Here is a 16,522-nt window from a genome sequence, read left to right as displayed (position 1 = left end):
TTCGCCTGTGTGTGGTCCAGCGATAATCAGACTCTTGAATCGGAGGTTTAGGCCGTAGTTTGGGGGACACACTTCGGTGTTTATTTCCAGTTTAATTTCAGGTTTGTGTATCAGCCTACTTACCTGATTTTCCGCTTTAATCATGAAGGGCAAGGGCGTGTTAAGCCGTCCAGTCCGATTAAGCCATGTCTGAGAGCTCTTTCTTTGATAAAAATATAGGAGTAAGTACCTATAACTTATCACTAAACGACATTTAACTTCTTAAATTACTTATGCATTTTAAATTACGAGGCTTTATTTGCAAGACATACAAGGACAGTATACAAACCTGTCTGGCAAGTGTTTGATGCCCACATGCCAAGTCATTACAACTGTTTTGAATTCATTACGAATAGCATTCAAGCTGTAAGTACGTGGTTTTCTAATATTTTAAAAGTAATCTGTCGTTTTTTTATTCCATTGCTCTTTAAACGCAATCACCGTTTATTATTTAGTACAGAACTAAATAATTGCTTCTTTTTTTAATTCAGCTAAACTTTTTCATTGTAAAGCATTTGTAAAGTTGTTAGTAGTAAAAGTAGAGATACAATAATTGTAGAATTATTTAATAAACTTCAATTGAAATATTGTCACTAATTATTTAGGTCTTAAGAAATGAAAGTTTTAGTAAGAACCCGTTGCACAACTTTTAGCAATTTTACTCTACTTTATGAAAAAACTGTATCACGATAATTTTTTTACGATGTATTTGAAGGTAAGTCAATTAACCTTAATTGAATACCTACGCAGCGACGTAATAGCATATTTGATTAATAAACTAATATCACTTTAATTAAACTAAGTTATGTAAAGATACTATAGGTACATAAATGAATAACTTACAGTGGTAGAAACAACAAGAAGATAGACTGAATCAAATTTTTAAAAACTGATATTATGCTATAAGTTAAAAACATAAATGTAAATTCATGTTACCTGAAATATTCAGCATGATTTAAAGAAACAACATGTTTTTGAAAATTAATCCTAGATTACCCTTATAATCTCTCAAAAGAGAATTACTATCCTGGATCCATAATAAAATTATAACATAGCTATTTTTAACATTATTATTTAACAGCCTGTTAACTTTAATGTGTACCAGTGTGTACCTATCTCTTACAGTAACAATTTACACACTATTTAGATATCTAACAAGAAAATGATTGAATTGATTGCGTGACTTGTCAGACAGCTAACGAATTTCGGTGAGCTATTGACCCAGCCAGAGCACATCCATAGTTTAATTTGAATACCATTTGCATGAAAATCTTTGACTACGTCATGCACTTGTATTACTAAAAACAAGTTTGCTAAAACCCGTTCAAATTAAAATGTTTTCAAGTTGTTTATTCTTTTACTATAACGATGATGATGATGACTCCAACTCGCTGAGAAACGTCAAGATTGTGTTCGCCTACAGAATGCGTCGGCCTCTTCCGCCTTCGCAAAATCGAAGCAGCATATTTAACAACACCTAATATGGGTAACAATGAGCAATCGGCAAGTTTGCAAGCTACCAGTGTAGATAATTTTGCAAAGCCTCAGTCGCAAATAATAGTGACATAATAATCAATACTACCCTAGGTAAAAAACGTGTTTTCCTTTCCTTTCACTTTGATTTTTTGGAGAGACTACTATTCTTTAAAAAAAAACCTATCAATGAATTGCCAACTTCTCTCAAGTTATTGGGATAACTAACTGTTCTCAATAAAATACATAATAAAAATAACAAATGTATATTTGGTTAATTAACAAAGCGCACATAAATCAACAAATCTAAAGCATCTAAGCCCAATAATAAACACCGAAGTTTTCTTCAGTGCAATAGAATTGTAAAACAATCTATTTCAAATGTCAAGCATCTCCTCCATCCTGATGGAATACGGCACGTCATGCACCGAGGTCCAGTTGACTGTGTTGGACCTGGAGATGACGTCAGTCACCATCTGCTCGCGGAACTCCTGCCAGCGGCGGTGCGCCACGAAGTCTTTGAACAGCTGCTTCTTTGTTGGGATCTGAATGGAAAAGTATTGAAATTACCTCACTTATTATGACGTCATTACAGGTAGGGCGAAGTTAGTTATTTACATGTAAAAACTAATAACGTATTAAGTGTGCTGTGTCAATATTTATGCTCAAAGTAAAGAGCTCCACTTTAACATTAGAACTGAATTTACATAGAAAAATCTGATAGTTGAACAACTATCTGGAAGTAAATCCTACTAATTCCCAAGAAAGAATCACAGCCTCAACACTAGACGATTCATCACTTGTTATTATTTATTATGTATTTAATCACGATTGCTCCTCTACGTCCATCCCATATCCTAATTTAGATACGGCTCTATCATACTGAGCTTGAAAGAAGAGCGCTAGTCATAACTTTGAAACCGTGAATGATTTATTGATATGTTCAGATGTTTATCTTAATTCTGCCAACGTAAGGCAAGTAGGATCTAAGCCCACTGTTTTAAATTAAGACTTTACGGTTAACATACTGACTTGTGTCATTAACCGTCAGAAGTGGGAGGCCGTAATTAGCTATTCTCCTATCTAACGGCAAATGAGCTCACGCGCAGAATAAACGATTGTAGCATTAGTATTCGATTTAGAATCGATTTTAAATTAAATCCTTTAGTTAATACGAATACATTAAGTACCAGTAATAACAAACACAGGTAAATTAAGTTGCTTAGTAAATCGGGTTTTAATGTTAGACCAAAATTGTGTATGTTTAGTTTAAACTAACTTAAATGTTTGGCTATACATATTTATTAGCATCAAAATTTGCATGAGTACATGTTATGTTTAGCTGTGAGATACATTACATTTTGTGGCTAGTTCATCTCACCTTCTTCTCCAAATAATGTTGGATACGGGTCCAAATATTAGCAGTATTTCGCTGCAGCAGCCATATTTTGGGCAACAGCATGCAGTCCACTGGAGTTAGCGCAACGATCCTGCGATCCCGCATGTTCTCACCGAAGCCAAAACTGGATCCGGGATTCAGTTGACACACCTGAAAATTTCATATACAGGGTGTTAGGTAAATGGGTATATGAGCCGACACTAGCCCATGTTAACATGGTCATATAAATGGTATGGTGAAGTCAGAAAATTGATATCTTCATTTTAATTATTTTATTTTTCATACAAATCGTATTTTATAAAATTTATTTTGTATGAAAATTAAAAAAATTAATTTTAACCGTCTGCTCGTTTGCCTCCTATCACATAAAAAAAAAAAAAAAATTAATTAAAAATTTTTCCTTTTCACCATACATACCATTCCCAGACTTCAATATATATTCCAGAATATTTGGATAAAAGAAGTTGCCCTATTAATCCGTTATTGAGTTTTGCGCTTAGCAACACTTTTAGCTACTTTGTATACGATTAATTTATTTCTACAAATGAAACACCTCGGGATGATTTTCAGAAATAAAATAAGAAATCTGAACCTGCATGAAATAAGTCCGAAGATTTGCCGGCTTCTCTTGAACTTCAGGAATAACGCTCAATCTGTGAACAAATTAGATTGCCTTGTTTCTGTCTTTTCATGTTTACGCAGTTTAGTTCGTTGTTTTTACCTTACTGATGGACGAGTCTGCTCTGAAGGTTGGAACAAAACTTGAGATTTCATCGAGAACATATTGGAAGATTCACTATTGTCACTGGCCCTTTTTTCTGCCGGTTCAGCCTGATCTGCCTGTACGCTGGTCGATTTCTTTTGTTTCAAAATACTAGACGTCCTAGGCACCTCATCTGGTGCTGGGCCCTCTTGCTCGCTAGCCGTAGAAGGGCGAGATTCCTTACTCTCCTTGTTCAAATTTTTGTACGCTCCAAAGTATTTCTGGTCGAAGTCCTGCTCGCTTTCTTCCTTCGGGACCTATGTAGGAAAAGTCAAGAATAGTCAAGATTTATTACAATAGAAAAAACGCCATAAGACGATAGAAAGCGGTTGGTCAAATTATAGAAGCTGGTTTATTCTTGAAAAGCTACAAAACATTTGGGCTTGAATTCCGGCAGACTTACTACATTCTACTATCACTTAGTTAAGATAATGTTTGAGCGAATTGAGTTTCGAAGTCTCCATGGTCAACCGCCAGTTCATTAGCACCTAAAGACGAAATCAAATATGTAACAAAAAAGTGCTTACATATGGATCATAAAGCGCGTAGTAACTCTTGCCCAAGTGGGTGGTGACGACCACTTGAACGGTTTCAATCATCTGACATCGTCCTGACAATATAAAGTAGACGAAATTGGCCACTCCCACGCCATCACCGAGGAGGGTTTCGTTTGGCTCGTACGATTTCATCTTTGCGACTATACAACCTTCACGCCGAGCGACCTATTGATCAAAGAGAAAAGAATTTATTATGGCTTACGCTTCCTAATTCATCGTCCTCTCTTAATTATACAGTGTGAGTCACGTTAAAGTGTACATATGAAAATAGATGAAACTAGACCTATTTTTATCGACAAAAAAGAGGTCAAAAAATTTTTGAATTTTTTTTTTAATTTTTTATAGAATTTTTTTTCTTCCAATTACATGTTGTAAAGAAAACGTAATAACTTTTAAACTAAGCGGTATATCCTGATAAAATAAAAACAGTAATAATTCAAAATAACAGGCAATACTAAAATAATACATAAAATACACAAAAAATGCCAACAAATAATAAAAAATGATACTTTTTGAAAAAAATCTGCTTAAAAATTCGTGTTTTTTTGGTTATTTGATAAATTTCTCCAAAAAATGCCCCTATAACGGGTGGTTTTTATTACTTTCTATTATTCTCTATCGTATTATCTTTGTAAAACCAAAAATCGCATGTCTCTATCCCTATCACAACATTTGCTATGATCGTTTGAACAAAGGCCTGCCCCAACATTATTCTTCGCTACAGGTAGAGACAATTTTAATTTTAACTAAAATGCTTACTTTACTTCGAAATCTTTTGTTTTTATTTGAAATCTAACTTGTTTTTATCAAAATTACAAATCTAGAGCCATTTTCAGTTTTGTTGTTAACGAAGCGTTGAATGGCGCGCCCGGAGAGGCTTAGTTCAAACGATCATTGCAAACGTTGTGATAGGGATAGAGACATGCGATTTTTGGTTTTACGAAGGTAATACGATAGAGAATAATACAAAGTAATAAAAACTACCGGTTATAGGGGCATTTTTTGGAGAAATTTATCAAATAACCAAAAAAACACGAATTTTTAAGCAGATTTTTTTCAAAAAGTATCATTTTTTATTATTTGTTGGCCTTTTTTGTGTATTTTATGTATTTTTTTAGTATCGCCTGTTATTTAGCATTATAACTGTTTTTATTTTATCAGGATATACCGCTTAGTTTAAAAGTTATTACGTTTTCTTTACAATAAGTAATTGGAAGAAAAAAAATTCTATAAAAAATTTTAAAAAAATCTCAAAAATTTTTTGACCTCTTTTTTGTCGATAAAAATAGGTTTAGTTTCATCTATTTTCATATGTACACTTTAACGTGACTCACACTGTATTTGTTAGGGGAATACTTAATTATGATTAATTATTGACGAAAATACTTTTGATTAATAAGTGCCTAGAAAATACTTTCAAATAATATAGTACATCTTAAGTGTAATGCTGTGTAATTACCTCATCAAGAGCATCAAAGTATGTAAAAGCGGACATAGCATCGCGCACTTCGTCCCATTGTTTTTGCACAGATGCTTGGAGGACATTCTTGAAGTCTTCTTTCATCAGAGCCAGCAACTCACAGTGACCTACAAGTTATGAACAAGGCTACTGACATGCCCTTAGCGACGCAAGGAAGGTACAGGGAAACAATAACATCGGTTTCTACGTATCACAGTTTGATCGAAGATTACGAACGATTCCGAGAAAGTGTGAAAGGAATAGCTAAAGTAGGTAGAAAACATCAAGGTTTTGGGATATTCTGGAAAAGCCTTAGCTGTAATAGAGCTCAACGAAATACTGATGAAAGATACCGCGCTTATTATCTTAACTTCTAATTACATTATTGTACCTACTCCTTATTTATTTTATCCACAATATTATTTAGTTCCAGTGCCCGTTGAAAATGTAAGAATACTGAAAATCTCTCCCAAAACAAAACCTACTTCTTTGGCTGCCTCAAGTCATTTTCTACTCTACTACTATGAAAGATTAATATTAACCAGTCGTAGTTACAGTCGCAGTTCTCGGAATATTATGCAGTAGGGAGACTTCTCCGAACATGTCTCCCTGATGCATCACGCCAATGTCCACCGACACATACTTCTGCAGGAGCTCGTCGAATATCATCTGGCTGACGACTACGTCACCAGTGACGATGAAGTACAAAGCGTGAGCCTCGTGGTGCTGCCGGACTATAGTCCGCCCGGGGCTGTAGTACTTGAAGTACGTTACTGCCGCCAATTTCTTTTTCACATGCTATAAAAGACTAGATGAGTTGAATGTTTCGTGTCTTGTACAGTCCGCAATCGTCTAATCTATACTAACTGTAGGCCACTCTGTATCGGAAGTAGCAGACTAATTTCAAATAAAATTTGGCTTCAGCACTAAAATAATAATAATTCCTGAACTCCTATCATATTCTTGAACCCATTAAATTTCTAATAATTATTATTTATTCCTTGATAACAAATCATTAGGTAACGATACTATTAATTTAGTAGCAGACTGATGTTGTTTATCACACAATATTTTAGGCTCCTGAATAATAAATGAATACCTTTAATTACAACCTCGGTGTTTAGACAGACCTTTGTCGGAGAACTTTGGAGGCCTTTGTTTATCAAGTTTAAGGGTTTTTGATCATTATTTCACTACGAAAACAAAATAACTGAATCAAAATAGCTTTAGCTTACATTGGGATATCGCTTGAAGCATTTCAAGCCGCCAATTATACGGTAGATATACTTTTTCTCTTGGTCTGTTCGTTCTTCAGCGTGCTTATTCAAAAGGGCTTTGTCCTGAAAATAATTTCATTAAGTAAAGCTGATAGTTCAACTACCATAAAGATATCAAAGTTGGTAAATCATGCATATATATGGGTCATTCCATGAAAATCTGTATATTTTCGACGTCATTTTGTCCCAAACTTTTTTAAGATGCTTTTGAATACTTTATTAGTGTAAATTATAGTTTATTTATTAATTATGTTACGTCTAAAAGGGCCAGTCACTTTATGCTTTATTTTAGGAGAAATTATAATTTTCAATTTTTTCATACTACATTACTCCTATATGACTTTTAATAAAGTATAAAACTTATAACCTTAACATTTATAGATAAGTTAATATACTTCATGTAGTTGTTTTGTTATTATCACTATATAAAAAATGTCATTCCCTAACTAGTAACTTAGTACCTAGCGCCGTTTAAAGCTAGGGCCTGACGGTCTAGGGACTGACGATTTGGAGTAAAACTTAACACAAATGCAGATTAACTTTATAATATAAGATGCTTAATACAATGTGCCGAAAAGAGCCGAAAAACCACACGTAAATACCATTAAATTATATACAATTTCCTATTGTAATCAATAAAGCTACTCAACTAGGGACTGACGAAGTGACTGGATCAACACATGTTTCCGCAACAACTAGAACGTTTGCACTAATTCAAAAAACGGCTGCCGCAAAGCCAGTATGGTCTGAGGATAACTTCGTATCATACTTTAAACTCAACTAAATGTTATTCACTCTAAATACATAAAAAAGCGCAAAATTATAAAATCAGTGCGTGGCGAGGGAATGACGCTAAAAGCTGTGGACTCTTTTTCAACTAAAGAAAATCAAATTATTGTTTATTGAAACTGCTTAATATTAATAGAATTTGGTGTAAAATACGTTTAAATAGATTATTCGTTACTTAAAACAAAGGATGAAATTGATGTTTCTGTTAATATGGGTTCCAAAATACAAACTTTTGGAGTACGGACATGCCTAGGGAATGACGATTTGGGTCATTTAAAAGGAATTTAAGATGTTTGAAAATAAGTTTTGAAAAATATAAATGGGTGATGAATAAAACACATTGCGAGCTGTTCTTTAACCATTTTGGAATAAAATATTAACAAATATTCCATGTGAAATGTGGCGCGGACTAAGAGTTGACATATTTTTGTGGAATGACCCATATTCATAGTTCAGCAAACATGCGTAATATGATACATCGTCATAAAAGACAGACCTCTTGGCTGTATTAAAAGCAACAGAAGATTTTGAGGCTTACAACTGAATTTCTGTATTACTGTGGTATTACCAACTTTGCAAGTAAAATATTTGATGGTTGTCAAAGAAATAGGTAGGTACGGTTAAGTTACTTAGGTATTTCTGAGCTAGATATCGTACATTTATATTCAAAAGCTGCTTCTTTTTGGCTTTCCCTCGCACAGCCTGCTCAACTCTCCGCTTCACGTCTTCCACGCCCTCGTAATGATCGACTGCTTCTGCCAGCCAGTACGTGTTCGCCATGACAAGGCGCCCGAGCGCGCGGAACAAACATTTGGCGCGAAACTTGCGCTTCATCTGCTCCTCGGGATCCTGGAACAGATTAAATAAAGAAACTGCATGCATTGAATTAAAAAAAGTAGGTATTGCTATTGCTATGAAGTGGATTGTATCCCAAAAGCATACAATGATTGATTATTATCATCAAATATTTATTTGATATTTAGTTTTTGGTTTTTGGATTACCTGAATTTAACAGGCGTAATAAACCGATTTGGTCGTTGTAAAATAGATGTGCATGCTCTGCCTTTGCAGAAAAAGGCAGAACTTAAACGCTTCTAGCGGGATAATCCCTAACAATGTATTATGTGGGTTTTCCACTCGTAAGAGGAAGCCACATTTTTACTTACCAGTTCTTTCTTTGCACCACCGCGGCCAGCCATTTTATCGTTTTACTTTAAAATCCAACAAAATAAAAATAAAGATGACCGTTGAAAAAATTCAATTGCGTTGAGTCCGTTGGCTAACTGACACCATTGACCATAATATATTTACTCTGACATTGACACCTGACACAGTAATTTTGAGTAAATTACTCAAAAACAACAAGGTTTGTAAACTGGCCGATGGGTTCACAATTTTACACAATTTTAGCTGCTGCAACTAACACGCGCAACACGAGCAATGAAAACGACAAATTTTTAGTCAAACTTTGCTACGTAAAATAAAATTGTTTTAGTTAAGGGTTCTGAAAAAAAATTTACCTATCCCTCTATCAGCGCCACCTATAGGAATCAGCAGTTAACCTTTTTGGTTAGAAACTTTTTTTTGTTTTAGTTTCTGAACGTATCGTGATTTGACATTTGACAACTTTTGACCAGTGTTACCACCTTAGTGATTTTTCACTAGATCTAGTGAATTTTAGGGATGGATGGAGTGATATTCTGAAAAAAAAATCTCTAAAAAATTATTTGATTACTTCTAGTGATTTTTCCGTCCGAATGTTGTGTTTTAGATCCTGGTTAAAGTAAAATATACACCGCCGAGTAAAAATTACCTATTTTGGAAATAGAAATTAGTTAAAGTTAATGAAGAAAAACTTTTCCAGTTAACTCCCGGCTGATGAATTACTACTATTGGAAGCAATAAAATTCTAAATAGGCAATTTTTTAATTAAAAAAGTCCAACATCGACGACGCACAATTAAATTCAAATACTTAACTCAATTTGGCAAAAAAATTACCTATGAAATCTGGTGAGTTATTTTGTAAATACATATACGTAAATCAGGTGAAATTTCAGACCAAAACTAGTGAAAAAAAATTTTGAAAGGTGGCAGCACTGCTTTGACATTGACAGTCCGCTGTCACATGTCCTTCACACTTTTTATTTCAACGTTTAGTTAAAAAGAATTTTTTCTAGACCTTCAGTTTACTTCCTATGGTCTGAAAAAAATCAAATAACTATAGTCTTTCTAAAAATTAACGAAAATTAACAAAACCTGCGTTATTGTGTACTTTATCTGATAAACGTTAAAATAACCAACCTTTTACTTTGACAGTTATCACTTGGCTGGCACTGACAGATGACAGTTGTGCCTATTCATTCATCAATTTCACAAAAACCAAGCGAACCTGCGGCATCAGGGTTTCTGAGAATATTTACTCGATTTCACATCCAAATATACATTGTAGCCAACCAAGAAACTACAATCTAAAGCATTTTCATTGAGTGTAGATAACTGTAAAACAATTTCAAAATGGTAAGTGTAATTTTAGGTTACATCGAAAAAGCAACAATGACTATCATCTTTTGATTTTACTAGTTTATGTTCCGACTCATAATCTTACATTGAATTTCAGAGTTTCGGACTGCCCTCAGTTAAAGTAAAGCCAGAGCATGTTGAGGTCGTTAAGCCCAAAGAAGGAATCTTCGGGGTTCCCGATCCTATGGTTGCGGGTATCGGAGCTACTAAACTAAAAATCGGTGTTTCCCATCCCCTTCAGACTTCAGAAAAGAATGTAAGTTGAAAATTGACAATAGCATCTACTAAAACAGTACTCGAATACTGTCTTTGTTTTCTTTTATTTACAGAAACTTAACAGAATATACCTATTTGTACTATGACATATCACCTATGCCTCTTTCTAATTTAGCAATATTGTTTATACTCCAATGTATTTTACAAACAATCTAACTGTGCTTGTATAAGCTTGAGAAATACTTAAGGTATAATAACTGTACCTTTTTCCCGATTTCAGTACCATCTGAATGAAGAAAAGATGAACATGGCCATGCTCCGCAATATCCAAGGTCTCCATGCGCCTCTGAAGCTTACAATGGAGAAGAAGTATTCCAGTAAGGTGTGTATTAATTTATCAGAAATTGTACCTTATGCATTATCATTGTCACTTTCTATATTGCGTACTTTTTACCAAGTTTGATTTCTCTCTTCTCATCTGGATATGTTGTCCTGAACTCGTGGGAGGGCCAGTTATGTTTATTTTGGGACATGTAATAGTTCCCTCTATGAGCCTACATACTGATCAATAATATGAATTATTGAATCTACTAAACAGTATAAAATAGAAAATACAAAACCATTGTGTGGGTGATTCATTTCATTGTTTTTACATGCACAGATGAGGTTTCTTTAATAAAATTATAACAACATAACATAACAAATTAACCTATGTTATGTTGTTATAATTTTAATAAAGAAACCTCACAATCCTTTGATTCAATTTAGGCATACTATGTCTCGTTATAAATATTATTTATTTCCTGTTCCAGGTTGGCCGTTTACCATTTTTGCCCAGTTCCAACTTACAACACGATGTACTGACTGGAAAGTATCTGGACATTGGCTTTGAAGACATCCTCAACACTCAAGACTTGTGCGAGGTTGCCGGACAGCCTCATGCTGTAGTGGAAAGGTCTCTGGGACTCTTATAAATAAGATAGATTTAGGTTCATATTTCTGTAAATCTTCTGGAACATTTTTTAATAAACTCTCAACTCCAACTTTAGTGGTTCGGTTTTATTTTCTGTGGCTATAACAAAGATAGGTACTATTTTATAAACAATGAATTTTTATAACAGTATGTCAAATAATCAATTTAGTCATCTTTTACAATGTCTTGTATTCTCAATTTGCAAATCTTCTTGACTTCATTTATTCCCGTGTATATTTCTTGTTCACGCGAACTGTTGTATCTTGATTGAAGACCGCTGATTATAGACTGCACCTTATTTTCTCTGGCGCAGATTATAAAGGGAAATCCAAATTTGGATTTATACCTGAAAAAAGGATTGCATGATTAGGTATTGATCCCGGAACAATTATTTCCAGCCTCTGAATGAATGCCTGTCTCAAAATTACTATGTATATCATATCAAGAAAGTGCTGCCCTCTATCGAAGATCTTACAAAATTAACACTTGCAAACAGTGACACCTAGCGGCGAAGTAATGAAACGCTTTAAAAGAATGACACCTATTCATGTGCTGTTTACAGCAGTATACAAAAATTTTGTATTTTAAATACAGATGGCTCTCATGACATCAACTTTGTTTTATAACTGCAGAAAGGAGGGTGATATTTTTAAAAAGTATCTATTTGCTATGAACCCCAGATTTTTTTGTCCAATTTCAGTAACAGGCGAAAAATCGCTATTTAGGCTTTGTGCACATTGTACTAGATCAGTCTTTCCTAAAGTGGGCGATAACGCCCCCTTGTGGGCACTGCAGGCTTAAAGGGGCCAAGGGGGCGGTAAGAGACTCCGGAAAAAAGTCGGGGCATTGTGTAGAGGCTTGGGAGGCGATTTATAATTTCATCTACTAGGAGGACTCTTAGACACCGACTGAGCACTCGACTCTTGCCTACAAAAATGGGGGCGCTAAAAAAGAATTTATTCTCAAAGTGGGCAGTAGACAAATAAGTTTGGGAACCGCTGTACTAGATGGTTGCACTGTTTTCTTTAAGTATTTACTTACTTACCGTTCATTGCTATTATTGATAGTAAACCGCTGTTCTTCAGTGAGGTCATTCAGACCAGCGCTTCTTTGCTCTTGCTTGGACTCCTTCGTTAGTTCCCCTTGCGCTGCCAGCCGGCCCGCCAGGTCAGGATGTAGTTTTAAAATGACTACTTTTTCTGAAAAAGAAACGTACATCGTACAGTACTTTTACCTAAGAAGTCTTCAAGACCCTCTGAAACTTACAATGCGGAAGGAAGTGAAGAAACTTGGACGAATTTAGTCCAAGGGAAGGAATAAGGAGAAAGTTAAAAACCATTAGGTACCTATGTAAGATTTTCATCATAATTATCTTCCCGGGAACATACCTACCTCTACTGGGGCTGTAGCCCCGTTTGCCCTCCCCTAAATACGGTCCTGCCTGATCTTACTTACACTTTTAGTTTTGAAAAGTGTTTGTTTTATGTACTCGTATAGCTAGAAACATAGAATTCTGTGTTTATTTTGGACTTATCTGGCCCTGTCATAGCTTATCCTGCATGTGCATGTAGGCATTGAAAAAGCGCTTTTAGAAAACTTTTACAGTTTTAATTACATTACAGAAAAAGATAGGTTGATAGTAAATAAGTAGATAACAAAAATTTCAAGCTACCTTCCAAAATATCTAAAATTTCATATTCATTGGACAAAACGATACTTACCTACCGATATTTTTACGACATTATAAACGAAATATCAAAAAAGAACCGCTATCAAATTTATATCTCAATGCTCATTAAAACACACGTTCAAGTAATCTCTGTCACGTAACATATTATTTTAAGAATATTGAATAAGTAATGGCTTTACCTGAGGTTTCTTTCGTATATAGTTCTGCAATATAGGATACAGAACTACTTATCCCATATTTCCGTAAAATCTCCCATTAAAAAATAATGATTTTCATTCTATTTTCTTTAATAAGTGCAATAACTTGAAACTTTATTTTTAGTCAGACATTATCTTCGTGAAACATTAAAATTGATTTCTACACAAACTTATCTTCAAACAATTTTGAAGTTTACATACTTAAATATTTATAAATTGTAAGTTAAGGTACAAGTACCTATGTACGTGATGTATAACTGCAGAGCTTGACTCTACCTTTATTAAGTCATGTAAAATAGATAAAGATAGGTGTTTTGATAATTATTCATAAACAATAATAACCCATCACCAATTTGTATAATGATATAAATTCAATGTTTCCCAAGTGTATTGACTAAACATAGCGCGGCGTATTACCATGTGACCAGGTAAATCGGGTAAATCCACCTAATGTTAATAGCTCTGACTGATTTCAATCCAGTCTGCAATTTTCATGAGTCATGGGAAAAATAATTGGTAATCTCTTCGTACTTATGAACTTTAGGTAATGAAGAAGTTGAGATGGAGGAAGGTTTTTAAATATTTGTTCCATTTTCACTCAAAGACTGGAAAGTACTCGGTAAATAGGTACCTACTACACCCCATGTCTTTTCAATAATAAAATTAGGGGTTTTTTTAATGAAACGTGATACGTATAAAGCTGTACCTACTTCATTTAGCTTAAATATTTAAACCAAACTTCCTCTTTAAGTACCTTTCTGCCATACTATTTTTAGCGTCTTACCTATAATATTTCTAGAATACTAGAATACTTATTACTTGAAATAGCATAATTATTACACTTGAAAGCTAATAAAAAGTGCCGTTTAGAAAATCTTCAATATTTTCCAAATTAGGTACCTGACCGAGCTTTTTCTTTGCGGTCCAGTGTATTATATGTCAACTTTAGTATTCATAAATCATCTTGATCATGTCTGAAATTAAATGCGGAGATTGCGTCGTCCAAAACAACAAATTAATCGTCTATGTATAAATAAGTTCTTTCTGTGATGAGAATCGTCAAACCTAATGTATTCAGGCAACAATTCCAGATCTGCGAACTTTTTTGTTTAGTTTTAGACAAAAGAGGTCTAACAATCGCTTCACTTACCCTCAATGCTTAGGTTGTCCAAATATTCTTCGAACGCCTTACATAACTCTGCCACGTCTTGAAAGGGTCTTTTCTTCTGCACCTGCGCCGCCGCATCCGTACACAGCTCTACCACGTTCCCAAACATCCATTCAAACTGTTCCCCATCCAACTTGTTTACTTCAGAAACCCGTATTTTAGAAGCCATGATGATGCTTGTGTCACAAATGGGAGACTGACATTCCCAATAGTTATCTGGCCTTATCACTGGTGGGTCATTACGAGTCAACTAAAGACAAATATACATTAACATACCCTAGTGAATTAGCGTCCGGCTAATGTAGAGATAAAAATTCATTTTACATCCACGTTAATTTTATTTGTGTAAATATTTAAGAGTCGGTCATTTGTAATTTAAATCAAATATTAATATTACTATTATTTTGTGCTCTATCTAATATTGCGATATGATTATGTTAAACGAATATCATAACTTAGGGACGCTATTAAAATAAAGAAAACTGAATAGGTAGCTACTTACTGCTCCATGATGATAATAATATTTTACATGAGCCCTTTGCGATGATAAAAATATAGGTTTATAGAACAAACAATAAGATTCTTCTAAGTAGCGCTAAAGTACAGTCTAATCTTTTTATATATTTTTTAACAAGTATAATTTCCTGTTAAAGATTGTACTACCTGCTTATGAGGTTAGTGCTACTTTGCGACCGATCAGTCGATAAGGTTGGTAAACAAATGAAAAATATTTACAGATACCACAGCAACGTATCGTTCAAGTTCAATGTATGTACCTATATGAATATTAAACTATGTACACAGGTGCATTTTCAGACATGACACATAAAGAGCAGGTACCACCAAGCAGCTGGTGTTCTATTTTGTAAATTATGTGATACTGAATAAACATGTTTTCTGTCTTTCTTTCTAATTTAAAAATCGGACATACGAGTACTTATGTAGCTCTAACTCTATGTAGGCCCAATTTAACTTATTCTGCGGTACTTCAATTTTAATTCAGACGATCATAAGTTCTGATTTGACCGTGGTCTATGGGCAAGAGAAATAGAGTTTATGGACTTGGAGGTTCCGCCCGGTAATGCCCGTCTTTACCATCAATCCCTATTTTTTGAGTGACCCCTTTTCGTTTTATATTCATAGGGGCCACTTAAAAATAAGGGATTGAAAACGGGCATAAGGAGTCTAAATAGATTACCCATTTTTACCAGTTTCTTTGAATCACAAACACAGGCAAGTTTTGTCGTCAATCCAATTAAGCTATGTCTGGCCTATTTGGAAATCATCGAAACTGGGTGCTACACCAGTATAACCATACAATAGAAAAAGATTCAGATGCCAGTACAAGACCTAAATACTACTTTGAGGACCTGAAGGAAGATGGTGAACGAGATCTACCCCAACTTAATTACTATTAATTAGGTACCATATGCGTGTTTTTGTTGCTCTGTAAAACACATTAACACATTGATCCATCAGTTTTTATAATATGTAGTCTTCTAACATAGAGAATGTAGAGCATCAACAATTTTCAAACATTGTTGATCAAATAGGCATCTTTTTAAAATGACACAAATGACGCTACACCAAGCGTCTCCCAGCTCGCCAGACGTGCTCTAAATCTCTGGTAAAGGGAAACAAAAGCGACATTTATGTGTCAGTTGTATCGGAGAGAGGTGCCGCGAATAAATCAGGCGGTGACGCGGGATGCCGCTAACGAGCCCTGAGGGAGAGCCCGCCGACAAATGGCCGCGAGGGAGAGAGTACTGTCGCTATGATCTGTGGGGTGCGGAGACAACTATATCAATAAGACAGTTCAGTTTTTAAATTGGATTTGTTTTTTAAAAAATACATTTGAGCCTACTAAAGACTGGTGATTTCTAAGTTTGCTCGTGAATCGTGATAAAGCTCTTGAAAATGAGCGATGTATACCTTTATGAAGACGGTTAGTAAAACTAATCATCTCGCATGATGAATGAAACTCACAATACTGTCAGTTTC

At 34.6% G+C, this 16,522-nt stretch overlaps 3 protein-coding genes across 3 annotated transcripts; 1 reads left to right on the top strand and 2 right to left on the bottom strand.

The window, feature by feature from the left end:
- Positions 1–1,762: 1,762 nt before the first annotated feature.
- On the bottom strand, positions 1,763–9,170 carry LOC135073591 (uncharacterized). Its single transcript, XM_063967757.1, has 10 exons — positions 8,923–9,170; positions 8,414–8,605; positions 6,926–7,030; positions 6,233–6,488; positions 5,691–5,818; positions 4,202–4,396; positions 3,633–3,931; positions 3,504–3,564; positions 2,894–3,061; positions 1,763–2,057 (listed from the first exon to the last, which is right to left on the bottom strand). The coding sequence occupies exons 1-10, from the start codon at positions 8,953–8,955 to the stop codon at positions 1,890–1,892; spliced, it is 1,605 nt and encodes a 534-aa protein (XP_063823827.1). The 5' UTR covers positions 8,956–9,170; the 3' UTR covers positions 1,763–1,889.
- Positions 9,171–10,080: 910 nt separating this feature from the next.
- LOC135073196 (proteasome maturation protein) lies at positions 10,081–11,541 on the top strand. Its single transcript, XM_063967278.1, has 4 exons — positions 10,081–10,274; positions 10,375–10,533; positions 10,774–10,875; positions 11,306–11,541. Exons 1-4 carry the CDS (start codon positions 10,272–10,274, stop codon positions 11,465–11,467), a joined length of 426 nt encoding a protein of 141 aa, XP_063823348.1. The 5' UTR covers positions 10,081–10,271; the 3' UTR covers positions 11,468–11,541.
- A 46-nt stretch (positions 11,542–11,587) lies between these two features.
- LOC135073195 (2-oxo-4-hydroxy-4-carboxy-5-ureidoimidazoline decarboxylase-like) lies at positions 11,588–15,081 on the bottom strand. The gene is made up of 4 exons (XM_063967277.1): positions 15,024–15,081; positions 14,504–14,771; positions 12,512–12,665; positions 11,588–11,812 (listed from the first exon to the last, which is right to left on the bottom strand). The coding sequence occupies exons 2-4, from the start codon at positions 14,688–14,690 to the stop codon at positions 11,632–11,634; spliced, it is 522 nt and encodes a 173-aa protein (XP_063823347.1). The 5' UTR covers positions 14,691–14,771; positions 15,024–15,081; the 3' UTR covers positions 11,588–11,631.
- Positions 15,082–16,522: the final 1,441 nt, after the last annotated feature.

This window comes from Ostrinia nubilalis, chromosome 7 (genome assembly GCF_963855985.1).
Source record: "Ostrinia nubilalis chromosome 7, ilOstNubi1.1, whole genome shotgun sequence".
Taxonomy (NCBI): domain Eukaryota; kingdom Metazoa; phylum Arthropoda; class Insecta; order Lepidoptera; family Crambidae; genus Ostrinia; species Ostrinia nubilalis.
Note: the sequence above shows the minus strand (reverse complement) of the source record. Positions and strands in the feature narration are given on the sequence as shown.

Coding starts and splice junctions, on each gene's coding strand:
- LOC135073591 (XM_063967757.1), bottom strand. CDS start 8,955: ATGGCTGGCCGCGGTGGTGCAAAGAAAGAACTG. Junction 7,031..8,413: donor AGCAGCTTTTGAATATAAAT/GTACGATATCTA, acceptor AATTATTTTCAG/GACAAAGCCCTTTTGAATAA. Junction 3,062..3,503: donor TTCGGACTTATTTCATGCAG/GTTCAGATTTCT, acceptor TGAAATTTTCAG/GTGTGTCAACTGAATCCCGG.
- LOC135073196 (XM_063967278.1), top strand. Junction 10,534..10,773: donor TTCAGACTTCAGAAAAGAAT/GTAAGTTGAAAA, acceptor TCCCGATTTCAG/TACCATCTGAATGAAGAAAA. Junction 10,876..11,305: donor AGAAGAAGTATTCCAGTAAG/GTGTGTATTAAT, acceptor TTCCTGTTCCAG/GTTGGCCGTTTACCATTTTT.
- LOC135073195 (XM_063967277.1), bottom strand. CDS start 14,690: ATGGCTTCTAAAATACGGGTTTCTGAAGTAAACAAGTTGGATGGGGAA. Junction 12,666..14,503: donor GGACAACCTAAGCATTGAGG/GTAAGTGAAGCG, acceptor TTTCTTTTTCAG/AAAAAGTAGTCATTTTAAAA. Junction 11,813..12,511: donor ATCAATAATAGCAATGAACG/GTAAGTAAGTAA, acceptor TCCTTTTTTCAG/GTATAAATCCAAATTTGGAT.